At 29.5% G+C, this 12950-nt stretch overlaps 2 protein-coding genes across 8 annotated transcripts; both read right to left on the bottom strand.

Moving 5' to 3' along the window:
* Positions 1-5: 5 nt before the first annotated feature.
* On the bottom strand, positions 6-3218 carry LOC117236480 (ras-like protein 2). 4 transcript variants are annotated; one of them, XM_033499479.1, is made up of 5 exons: positions 2789-3218; positions 1189-1276; positions 1049-1076; positions 687-898; positions 6-599 (listed from the first exon to the last, which is right to left on the bottom strand). In XM_033499479.1, the coding sequence occupies exons 2-5, from the start codon at positions 1255-1257 to the stop codon at positions 405-407; spliced, it is 504 nt and encodes a 167-aa protein (XP_033355370.1). In that variant the 5' UTR covers positions 1258-1276; positions 2789-3218; the 3' UTR covers positions 6-404. The 4 variants fall into 4 exon arrangements, with proteins under 4 accessions (XP_033355370.1, XP_033355372.1, XP_033355371.1 ...); XM_033499481.1 differs by lacking the exon at positions 2789-3218 and adding an exon at positions 2636-2761; XM_033499480.1 differs by lacking the exon at positions 2789-3218 and adding an exon at positions 1470-2255.
* A 3739-nt stretch (positions 3219-6957) lies between these two features.
* LOC117236445 (mediator of RNA polymerase II transcription subunit 26) lies at positions 6958-11074 on the bottom strand. Of its 4 annotated transcripts, none has more exons than XM_033499392.1 (4): positions 10638-11074; positions 9240-9314; positions 8795-9073; positions 6958-8270 (listed from the first exon to the last, which is right to left on the bottom strand). In XM_033499392.1, exons 1-4 carry the CDS (start codon positions 10698-10700, stop codon positions 7065-7067), a joined length of 1623 nt encoding a protein of 540 aa, XP_033355283.1. In that variant the 5' UTR covers positions 10701-11074; the 3' UTR covers positions 6958-7064. The 4 variants fall into 4 exon arrangements, with proteins under 4 accessions (XP_033355283.1, XP_033355285.1, XP_033355286.1 ...); XM_033499394.1 differs by lacking the exon at positions 10638-11074 and adding an exon at positions 10465-10623; XM_033499395.1 differs by lacking the exon at positions 10638-11074 and adding an exon at positions 10487-10621.
* Between the last annotated feature and the right edge of the window lie 1876 nt (positions 11075-12950).

Consider the following 12950-nt stretch of genomic DNA (forward strand, 5'->3'; position numbering starts at 1 on the left):
ACTAATATACTTCTAATAAAATACGTCAAGTTATTTTTATTTCTTATACAATTAAAATTACACGATTTGTGAACTTTGTTATTACACTACACATTTCATAAATACCATTGTATTAATTCGTTTTAGAAGTGAGTACAAAGTATTTGTAGCATACTCAAAAATATTATATTTGCTTAAAGCACTCTTTGATTCAAGTTGAGTGTATAAATTTCAAGTTAAAGTAATCTAAGTGTTATTTTCAAAAGCACTTCAACAATCCCTTGTTTCAGATTTCAAATTCCTATTTCAACTTAATTATAGATAATAATCCTTGTGATTTGATTGATTCCAATTTCGATTTTGATTCAACCCTTTTGTACCATTTTATTAGTACAAAAATAAGTTGATTAAGAACACATTAGGCATTACAACATACAACATTTCTTTTTGTTTTTTTTATAGTTCAATTCAAGTGGTGGTCTTTCAGATAACTGAAACTTTCTGACAATTCTTACTAATTCGTGAAAGGCTTGGTCAACATTCATTCTTAATTTTGCACTACATTCAATATATGGAATTTTCAATCGACGAGCTCTATTTTGTGCCTCTTCAACTTGAACCTATGCATGTAAAACAGTGAATATTAACATACTAATATATTAATATAATGTTCTTTATATTAAATTCTTTATATTTTATTTACTTACAACTCTATGATAATCCAAATCAGCTTTGTTGCCAACCATAAGCATAGGAAATTCTTCTCTATCCTTTACTCTAAGTATCTGCCTATGGAATTTTAATATTTCATCAAAAGATGAAAGCTCAGTTATCGAAAATACAAGTAGGAAGCCTTCGCCACTTCTCATATACTGTTCTCGCATTGCACTAAACTCTTCTTGACCTGCTGTATCTAATACTAAAATTACATAAATATTACTAGTTTTATTATTCAAAACATTCTACAATATATATGTAGTATTGTTTTTAATGTTTATAAACTGACCATTCTAACTTTTTCATAAAATATTCATTCTAAAATTGAATAAATAAGGAATTATACTCTTACAATAACAAACCCATGATTCATTATGGAACTGCATGAAAATTAATATAAAATAAGTTATAGAAGATATTACAATTGTATTATACAAATAAATATGAAACGATAATTAATATATAGCGTCTCACTGTTATCAGTTTACTCACTATCGAGTTTCGCAGGTATATCGTCGATAACGCACTGTTTGGTATAAGAATCTTCGATTGTTGGATCATAATCGGTTACAAAATAGCTCTGAAAAATATTAGTGAAATTAGTACAAAATAATAATCAAAACCTCATTATAAATAATACTAAAAAATTATCGTGCAAGTAAATCTGTCGTATAAAACAATTCATTGTGACTATAAAGAATATAACTTAAAAAATTATAATTTATACAAATTTAAGTATATAATATCTTAAATTATTACTTTAAAGTACGTGCAAAACAATCTCTGTTGCGTATTACTATACATGTATATAAAAATAATATATTATGCGAGTATTATAATATTACGTGGCTATATCAACAATCTTATCCCCAGTTATATATGACATAATCGATGATAAAAGTAGGCTTGTTCCTTTTTTTAGTATCCAGTGCAAGCGTAATTACGAAAATATTCATAAGCGAAATATAACAGTCCAATTGTTTACCTTGACATATCAACATTATTTATGAAATATTTCCAATATAATTTATTATAATTCATTATTCGCTTCATTATTCCTTTATTTGAAGTGATCGCGAATGACGTAGGACGTAGGACGCATGAAAACGAATCCGATTGACAAATCTAATATGCATAATGTACACAAATAAATGTCATAAATACAGGGTGTTACGGTAATTATGGTACATAGAAATTTCCGAATTTCATTTTTCCGGAAACGCAGTGTCCTATGAAAAAATTTTATTCTAAAATTTTATTTTCGACTTATTTTCATACGTAAAATAACCTCCTGTCAATTATTTGCTTTTGTCCAGTCCGGTATTAGTCAAGTTTAAGTATAATTGGCAAACTTTCAAACTCTCTTTTCTCGAAAACGAAATGTCATATGGAAAACTTTTATTGTATATTTTCGACTTATTTTTTCACATAGAATCGCCATTTTGTCGATGACTACTGCGACACCCTGTATATACGTCATATATACCATTTATACATACATGTACGAAAGTATCGAAAATGTTTGAAAATTTATTTTATGAATATATTATGTGCATAGAACTGTAATGAGACTATTGTGGTTATAATAGGCACATTTGAAACCAATCCGAAAATGTATATAGAAGTTCTAAAGCATTTATTGCAAGTATACACTTATCGTTGGTGAAAAATTAGAATACAGCATGGATGTAGTCTTATACATACAATTAGTGCTAAAACTTGTCTCACTAAATATTATAACTTATTAATGTATTGAGTAACTGATTTTGAATTGAGTAATTACTACTTTGACAATATTTACGAAGTATATACTCCCAATAAGAATTGGGATGTAACTTTTATATACATTTTCAAATTCATTTCAAATTTTACCAATATAAGCACGATAATCGCGTCTTGTGCAGTGTTGAGATTTCAAAATATTTTGTATAACATATACATGCAAAGTTTCTAGGAGTGATCCGTTACTTTCGTGAGCCACTGTATGTATGATAGAGTACACAAGCACAAACGATACACACGGATACACATACGTCTATACGTACACCCACGTACGTATTTGCTACACCTATTGGCCATAAAAAGTACTCACTTGAATGAATTGTATCGTGATCGCAGATTTTCCGACGCCACCCGCGCCAACGACGACGAGCTTGTATGTCTGCGCATAGCTCTGTTTGTCACCGAGCTTCGACATTTTTCATATGATTGACGAGTTGTGGAAATTTCAGAGGAATACTGGACACATATTGAAAACAGCACGGCGAAACGTAGAAAAATACAAAATCGAGGCGCATTCACATGCAAGCACGTACTGCTGCGTTCTTCTTAGTACGAGAAGAGCCCAGTATAGCAGATCCTGGACATTTCCTTACTAGTAGTGTAGAGTTGAGAACTTAAACGTGACTAAACATCATAAGTCGCTCCTACAAACGCGAATTTACTAAAAACTCGAGCTAACGAATGAAACGAGAGAGACACTAAAAAAAGTATCCCCCACCTTGTGTATTTGTACTTACACACGCATACGTTATACCATATCGTGCTATTTCGATTGATTGCGCAGTCGCTATTACAATACCGCCCTCTTATGCGCTTATGCCTACCTGATGTTGTAAAGTAAACGATTTCAAAATCACTCGGTTTTTATGCGATATCGAATGCATGATAATCTCACTGTGCTACATTGTTTCTAGGAACAATCGACTTTTTTTCAATTGCTTAGCTCGAGATATAAGAAAAAATCTTTATCTGTAAAGAAATTTAATTTGTTCTCTTGATGTAATTTATTATTATTACAACAAAATATTTAACATCTTCTATTTAAAAATTTTACTAATTATTTTATATGAATCATAATTTAGAAGATTTTGAATTAATAAAAAAAAATTACGCCACCGTTGTTCAATTTAATTCCTCCTTTATCCATAAACATTCTTTCTATTGCACGTCTTGATACTTATTTTCATATGTTCGAAAAAAAAGTACTTCATAATCGACTAAAAAGTTATAATAAACAAAAAACATAAATCAAAATTATTCAATAGTACAATAATAAATGTATAATATCAAAATAATATATAATATTTTTTAATAATTGTAACATAAAAGACATACTAAAAGATATAATATTATATTGTAAAAGCATTAATATTAAATTGTTATTGTTAACCCAATTGTCAATCAATCCAATATAGACCTATATCAAAAGTTTGATTAAACAGGAATAAATCATTAATATCGATATTTTTTACATCTGGTTTATTACTGAACTCTCTTAAATAGCATTGCTGTTTGACTTCAAGTATAGATATTTAAGCTCTGTTATTATTTAACAATGATTCAATCATACGGAACCGAATAAAATAAAATATTTCATCCTCAAATCACATTGACCGATATTATTTTATTAAGGGGTTGTTTCACTTTATTTAATCATTATTTCATAGTATATCACTTTTTTCAACAGATTCTGTATTATGATAGAATTGCAGTGGTAAAAAAAGGCACGGGATTTCATTTCGAAGATAAGCGCTTTTCATATAAAATTATACTGATCTCTTTTTTCTATAAAAAAAAAGACACATGCCATGGTTACTAACATATTTAAATAAAAATACCGTGATCAAAAAGGCATATCTTAAAATCTTAATAGAAATATACAACTCTGTTTATCATAGGTTATTGTTATCATAAACTTTTATTCGACGGATATATCTTTCATTCACTGAATTTAATATTTCGTTACTCTGAAATAAAGCTGCTATCGGTATATATTACGTAATAAGCGCATCATATACTCTGCAATCTTAACGATAGCACAGCATGTATTTAGATCGATGGGAACCAGAGTTTGTTTAAAATTTATCCAATAATCTCATGGATCTTCATAGTAAACGATATCTATACATTGTTCGATAAAATGAAATTGTACTAAATAATAAGAGCGAACATTATTCTCAAATTTGATGGGAGTGTAACTAACTAAAGTAGAAAATTAATATAATTAAAAGTAAAATAAATTATATCCAGAAATGAATTATAATAAATGAAATGATATACATATATAGATCGAAATTATCATAAACAATCGCTTAAACAATCTTGAAACTACTATGTGTATTATAGTATTTAATTATATTAACTTGTGTCTTTAATCTTAAATACAAAGGTATACACAAATGTCGGTATAAATAAAATACTTATCATATACTTGTAAAACAAGGCATTGTAATTAATATAAATGTAACACGAGAAACTATAAAAATTTATATTATATATACATCGTTTTGGAAATATTTCACTATATTGAACTGTTATTATTGTGATGCTTAATTCAAAAGAAAAACTATTTCAGCGAGTGATCTCTCATTCTTTTGTCAATAATTGATGTTCACTTCAAACATTCAAAATATTCAAACATTTAAAAAACAATCGATCATAAGCGAAAGCAAAATAAAAAGGTAACTGTTATCATCAAAAAATGAACACATATAAAATCAGACATTTTCTTTTTCTAATTCATAATGTTTCACAAAGCTTTCATTATACATGATATAGTGGCATAATATGTACAATCTTTCTCCTGTTTTTTTCTTTTTTTCTATTTTCTTTTTTACATAACACATAGTATTATTTGGTTATTACAGAAAATATTAGTATATTTTGGTTCCAGTGTTTTCATGATTTTGAACGACGTATTTACATCTTTCAAATAATTTCAATCTTTCTTTTTGTTTAAAAAAATTACATAGCTTTGAAATATTTGTTGCATTACACTGGAACATTTGAACATTGCACGTAAAATATTTTCCTTCCAGCAATATAATTATGTATGTGTGGATTTTTGCTGCAATTGTTCTAAAAACAAGAATTTCCTTTTTCTTTTCATTTAGACTTTTACTTTCATTTTACTATATTGTACTAATAACATATGAAATAAAATTGAGATAGAAAAATTTAAAACTTACTCGGATTGTATTACCTTTGCTAGAAGTATATGCAACATAATACTTTATTAGACAAATATTTTTTTTTTACTTTTAAACTTTAATTAAGGCCTCGTTATATTCGGTTCGACTACTTTTTACCACGCGCAAAAAATTATTTTTCATATTATATTTAAGTGACATCTGTACATTTCAATAAATACTTTAAATTTATAAACAGAATATTGTGTCAAAAAGCATTTGAAATATTATAGCGTTATCTTTTTGCGTGGTACGGGTATACATTTTGCCATAATCATTCCTTATACTTTTTGTGTAACATCATTCTTCAAACATATCGTAAAAATAATAGAATAAACCAAAGGGTATGTTACAGCAAATGAAATGTAACTACCCATAATTTTTCATATATTCTTTTTAAATATTCGAAAATAATTCTTTTTTCCTTTATGCATAGGCCAAAATGCACTATTTGATTCAATCTGTGTGCCTCTCTTTTCTTAGCAAGTGAATAAAATGGTTTGTACAACTTCTGAAAAGTGATCAATCATATTACAATGCTATATAAATCTTTTGTCAAAGAAAATCCATTCTTTAAGAAAATGAAACATTATCGTTCTTATAAAAAATTTAATTATAATAAATTTGAAAAAAGTAATTTGCAGATTTCAAATCACTTTTATAATCCGATTCTGATTTTTGCTAGCATTTTCTTAATACAGTGATAATTTAAGCAATAATGTCAATGTTAATGAGAATAATGATATAATATACACAATGAAAGACAAGCATTCAAAGAGTACCTTTTGGACTCAAATACATTGTCACAGACATTGGAGCTAAATATTACATTAGAAGCTCCAAACATTGTTTTTTCATTTCCTAAATATCTTCTTTATGCCTTGTTCTGTATAAAACTTGCTTTGATAAGTCAATAATGAATAATATTGACGAGAATGATGATAATAATAGTAGTAGTAATAGTAACAACAATAACAATAATAATAAAGATACTCTTGTATTGTTGATGACGTCGATGGTGAAGATGATAACGATGATGAAGAGGACGACACTAATAATGCTGATTATAATAGTAAATGATTTTTACGAATAAAGTAAAACTAAGGTTTGTGACGATAACGAATATCATCGAGAATGATATTCACGCGAAAAATGATTGCCAGTTACATATTTCTAGCGTGATTGGTTCACACATTCAAAGTATCAGTTTTAATTTGAATAATTAGGGAACGATAATGATGATAAAGGTGGTAGTATAAAGAGCATTTATAGAAATAAAGGCAATCATAAATTGCAATAGAAATTGGTTTAATAGATTGATGACTGATCAATCTCTTTAATATTTATAGGGATTTTTCACAAATTTCAGGATAATAATAGAATAAGATAATAAAATTACTAATCAATTATAACATAAGGCAATATGTGGAAAACCTGGCCATTAGAACTGGACCTTGCTAGCATCTGATGCCATTCTCGAAATTCTTCATCAGGTTGGCTATACACATTGTTCGCACTACTGATTTCTGACACATCTTCCTTTACCTCTGGTTTTTCATTACAAGTCGAAGTTAAAAACGATAATTTTGGTTGGAAGTTTCCATTCAGTCCTTCAACACATTGTGTATGTAACCTTTCTATATCCTCTGCAGTAATTTGTCTAGGTGGATACTCAGTACTATTTTGATCTTCTGTTGATTTAGTTTCACACTCACTCCAATCTATTGAACTCGGATCTATTGGTGGTAACTTGGCCAATATTTCTTCAACCGTTAAATCTTGATATTGTTCTAGTTGATTATTTTGAACATTTATAACTGATTTTTCTTTGTACACTACACCTGATTCTTCACACTTAGATGGTACATCGAGACAGTTTTCTGTGGGCTTTAACCGACTTTCTGGTGAGGCTTCAGAAACTGTATTTCTATGGGACAAATTATTCTGAGGACCACGAAGGAACTTTGATACTTGTTCATTGCTACTCCTCAGAATATCTTCCATGCCGGATGATTCTACACTTTGACTAGGTAGAGCACTTGAATTAATGCTAGAATTGGTGCCGCGTGCCCGTAGATCAGCCAGCAATTCTTGTGTTGTCTTTAATTTAGGATTCCTTGAGATACTAGCTAGTTTTTCCTTTACACAATCTTCTAAAACCGGTTGCTTCTTCGTAGATTTACTGCCTTTCTTTCTACCACGTTTCTTTGGCCCTGATTCATCAGGTTTAGTGGAAGACTCCGTAAAATGATCAGAGATTCTTTCTCTAAATGTGGGGCTAGGCACTTGCATATTTGAATTACCACACACATTTTCGCCATTTAGACGTTGTTTTTTAACAAAGGTTTCACTTTCGGTGATTGAGACTGAATCATGAGGTTGAAAATTATGTTGGTCCTTGGGATCATCTTTTCGAAGACGTTTGTTTGAACTGTGAGTTCGTGGCACTGCTTCCATCGAATGATGTTGGCTCGAAGAACCAAGCGTCGGTGGCACATCAGAACTTGTTCTGTGGTTGCTGGTTACTGTAATTGACTGCTTATTTGATGACGCATTAGGAGAATGTAAATGATCGCAATTCACAGATAGAACTGGACTAAGCACCTGCAATTGGAACAATATATTAGTTCTATTATGTTCTATGGAAATAAAAGAAAATGTTACATACAAGTAGATTAAAAGTTAATATAATAGTGAATAAACAAATTAAAATTTGATCTGATAAAAATAACAAATATAAATACTTTTAATACTTTTGAACTTAACAAATTATAAATTTCTTGTCAATCATGTTACTTTCAATGATCAATTGTTCTTTTACTCTGTTAGTCTTTTTTAACTGTTATTTATCCTTCAATATGTTCTCCTCGATTTCAAGAAACAGTTTAGATATATTACCTACTTATTGCTTATTTTGCTTATGAATTTGTAACAAAGCATTTTTGAATCTATATTTATATAAAATTTTTTCTTTAATTCATTGGAAATTTAATCACATTAAAACGAAGAACATCAATAACAGAATATATTCAATTTAGAGAGATATTATAGTTACACAATACATATGTATATGTTTTAAATTTAATGTATATTATGTAAATAAAAAAATGAATATTTGAATGACTTACTCTGAGTGCAAGCGTTTCCCTTAACAATGGACTTTGAGACCGCATTATACTTCTTAATGCCGGACTTTGTGGTTTAAAACATCTTAGTGCAGGGCTATGTGGTTTTGCTCCATTAAGAGCAGGTGGTGCTGTGTCTGCTGGTGTAGGTTGTGGAGTAGAATGAGCAGAAGGTAAAACCATATCACGCCATCTTCGTACCAAATCCTTTGCACGCTTTGCCAAGGCATCATTGTTTGTTTTTCGTCTAAGTTCATTAATGTATTTTCCAAGTCTTGTACTCTGAAATAATTCAACAGATCATTTTTATACTTATGTAATTAACCAGAAAACTGATAGAAATAAGACCAAATGAACATGATGCAATTTCATCAAATTATCATTAGATGCAATTTCTGTCATTCTAATATAAAACTTGTTTAACATAATATATTTGTAGCATTTTTACCTCAAGCACTTCTTTAGTGATCGTCGTCTTTTCCAGGGCCGTAATGACATCCACAACAGCTCCCATGTCGATGACCTAATAAAATTTGATAATTGTGCCATTATGAAGTATTGATTTTGTAAATTAAATGTATTATATTTCTATACAAATGTACCACTTATATTAAATTGCTAGAATTAATAAAATAATTATATTTTGTATATTTGAAAATACCTTTCAATATATATGCTATTCCAATTTCCTAAATATTTGGGGAAATAGATATTTATATAAATTATTAATAAATTACATATAACATTATTAATAAATAACATATAAATAATTAATGACATTTCATTGTGCTTGTCTTATTAAATATTTAATGCACACAACGATTAAATCATTTATTATTGAAAATAAAAATAGATGATCAACCTATATTAACTTTACTTAAAAAGAAAATACTTTTGCATTGTTTTAAAAATTTTATTATTATTTGAAAGAATGCAAATTAATTAAAAGATAATAAATTTAATACTTAAAATATTTTAATGCTTTATTAATATACAGAAAGTTTTAAAATTCTGATAAATTTACATCTGTGTTTTTAATCAATTAGTACATTGTTAATAATAATTTGATAATTACATTCCTAGCAACACGTAACAAAAGATATTTCATTGCCTGATAAATTCGATCTTACAATAGTAAAATCGAACCATACTTTGATATAAAGCTCAAACTACTGTAACTACAAATGCAAATAATAGTACGATTTGATCATTGATACATTTAATACGTGATATAAAACATGAACGAACGTAAAATACAAATAATCAACACGTGTCTATATACATTTCCTTAATCTATAGCGAAATGAAAGTAGACTTATGGTAATGTTAACGTTTATCGTAAAAATTGTTCGAAAACGGCTATCGAACCCGAACCGCGAGATTCTCCCAATTATTCTTCAATCTTCATTCTCTACATAAAATTCTAAAAAAGATAAAAATATGGTAAAAAATGATAATTTGCGAAAGTACTGCAATCGAGTGTAACTAGAGTCTAAACAGCGGGAGACAGCTAGAAAGGAAGGGAACGGTGATTTCTTTGTAAGTTCCTCTCGACTTTGGACAATTCGCTGGAGGAACGTTAAGGTTATGCTCCAGGTAGCCGAAAAACGCGTTTTACGTTGGATGTATACACTCGTGCAAAAGGAAAATTGGCTGACTGGAATCGAACGTACACAGAAGAAACGCATTACTCACTCACACGCGGAACCGCCACCACACTACACTCTCAGTGACTCTCGCGCACGCTACTGGTACAGGCACACGGCGCACGGGGGATCGAGAGTGGCCCGATAGCCGTTTGCGTGAACGGACGGACGGCGCATCGCGGATTCATTCCGCTACTTACATTGTATTCCTTATCAAGTGATTTCAACAATCTATCGGTGAGCTCGGTGCAATATCTCTGCATCGGGGGGGCACACTTAGGGCCCTCGCGGGGAGATTAGGTTAGCGCAAAATCGTCTCCACGCGTCCGAGTGTCACGAATACGAGAGCACGGGGGGACTTGCAATGGCGACTACTGAACTGTGCTCTGCTCGCATGCCCTCCCTACCTCCCAAGTGCCTCCTAGTCGCAGCCCATGCATCGTCCCTAGCCCCACGCCGCCTCATACTGCCAGACGAACGCTACTAGCTCCTCTCGTGGTTGGACGAGACTCCTAACCGTTACCACACCTCCCTTCTATCCCCACTACTGTACCGATAGCGCTCCAATCGGTTGCCAACTTTACACAGCTAACTTCAAACTGCTGCTCTCGTCCACTCGCGTTTAACCCTGTTGCGATCGTTTAATTCTTGTATTTCAATCATGATTTTATTTCAGCGAATAAAAAGAATTTTAATATTCTAGAAAAACGTTTGACATAAAATTGAAACCAGAAATCCATACAAACCAATAATAATTTTTCTCATATTTTTACTATATTCAAATTTGAGATACTTTAAAAGTTAGAAAAATTCAATTGGGTTAAAAGTGTCCTGAAAAATGCAGTAGGGTTAATTTCCTTCTTATTAGTTTGTCTTCGATTTTGAATTGCTCAATTTTTCCGTCAAAATTTGATCGTATAAATAGGCACTTGTATGTTTCATTCTAACTTATTATGTCTAGTAACTTTGACTTATTACCAGATTTAGAGGAAAATTTTAAATTATATAGTTACTATATTTTATGTTTCAGCAAATATTTTATCAAATTTAGGATATAATTGTTGAAAATAGTTCATTATTGGCTGATTACTATGAATAAAATGTAATTTTCACACCTAAAACATATACAATTTCAATAATAAAAATTGCGTTTGCTTTTAATAATCAAATTTGTAACATTGTAGAACGCTCCGAAGTTACCTACACGAATGCTGCGCTTATAGTACCAATATAAAAAACGTGAAGTAACTATCTAGTTCTTTTTTGCAACATACAATGAATTTACATAAAAATATGTATATATATATATATACATATATACAGTTATATTAGTATTTTTGCTTAGTTGTGTAAATATATACGAACATTTAAAATGATAATAATGTTAAAAATGTTGATTATTTAAATGGTAGTTTATTAATTGTATCGTTCATTATGCTCATTATTTTTTGTATTAATTATCACGGTCTGTGTAATGTGTGCTTAATAGGAGAAATTTTGTGCAGATTAACAGCAACTTTCTACTATCAGAGATCAAGAATCGTTCATTTCATTGTCATTCCATACTATTATTCTTTATTGGAGTGGTATATGTGATTGATAATTAACAGTTTCTCGAATGTGGTACCCATAACCTATAAGTATCAAACTATTCAGAACAGTCGAATATTATTCTTATCTTCAGATGAACAGCACACCTTCATCACATTTAAATTTACGAAAAAAATTGTTTAACAAATACAAATATGTAAAATGCTTAATGCTAAGTTTTTGACGGAAGAGTCGAAAAATATTTTGTGATCTTATCTGTCTAAAGTTTCAAATTATTCGCGTATTTTCTCTCCTACGTGCTTAAAATTATATTTTCATTTTTTGTCTAAAATTAAATTTTGGAACTGTAAGAGAAATACATATTTTGTGTTATGTTGAGTATAAAGAAGTTGAGCTGTTGAATATGTGATACATCTGAATAAGTTCGCGCATGCATTATCTCGATCAAGTGCATACTTATTGTATGGTAAATATATTTTATCAAAATAATTTGCAAAAGTTACACTTAATGATATAGTCTGAATAAGTGTGCAAAAGTTGAAAACACAAAAATGTAATTTTGCTACTTCAGTAATTTGTTGTAACAATATACACGAAAGTATTAATTACAGATAAATTTTTATATCCTACAAGTATGTATTTCTTGAAAATTCTAAACGAATTATTTCATAATATTTTATAGGTAATTTGAGATCTTTAATATAATACGTAACATTAGTGTTACATATTATACTTTGTTACAGTAAAAGATGATTATTCATAAAATAAATTTTTTTATAATATAAAATATCACGTTTTCATTATTTATTTATGTATATTGTTCGTAAATAATTGTAGAAAATCAATTATATTTGCCTAATATGTTTAGAAAGATATAACAAAGATGGTCGGAGTTTTGAAACAAGGTTAAGTAGAACATATGTTTATGTGGCTTCTTGGATATTTATGTTAAAATTATTTCG

Source organism: Bombus vosnesenskii, unplaced genomic scaffold (assembly GCF_011952255.1).
Source record: "Bombus vosnesenskii isolate JDL3184/JDL3185 unplaced genomic scaffold, Bvos_JDL3184-5_v1.1 scf7180000013349, whole genome shotgun sequence".
Taxonomy (NCBI): domain Eukaryota; kingdom Metazoa; phylum Arthropoda; class Insecta; order Hymenoptera; family Apidae; genus Bombus; species Bombus vosnesenskii.

Coding starts and splice junctions, on each gene's coding strand:
- LOC117236480 (XM_033499478.1), bottom strand. CDS start 2,893: ATGTCGAAGCTCGGTGACAAACAGAGCTATGCGCAGACATACAAGCTC. Junction 1,277..2,788: donor TCACGATACAATTCATTCAA/GTGAGTACTTTT, acceptor AATATTTTTCAG/AGCTATTTTGTAACCGATTA. Junction 899..1,188: donor TATACCTGCGAAACTCGATA/GTGAGTAAACTG, acceptor ATGTAATTTTAG/TATTAGATACAGCAGGTCAA.
- LOC117236445 (XM_033499392.1), bottom strand. CDS start 10,700: ATGCAGAGATATTGCACCGAGCTCACCGATAGATTGTTGAAATCACTT. Junction 9,315..10,637: donor CACTTGATAAGGAATACAAT/GTAAGTAGCGGA, acceptor AAATTTTATTAG/GTCATCGACATGGGAGCTGT. Junction 9,074..9,239: donor TCACTAAAGAAGTGCTTGAG/GTAAAAATGCTA, acceptor GAATTATTTCAG/AGTACAAGACTTGGAAAATA.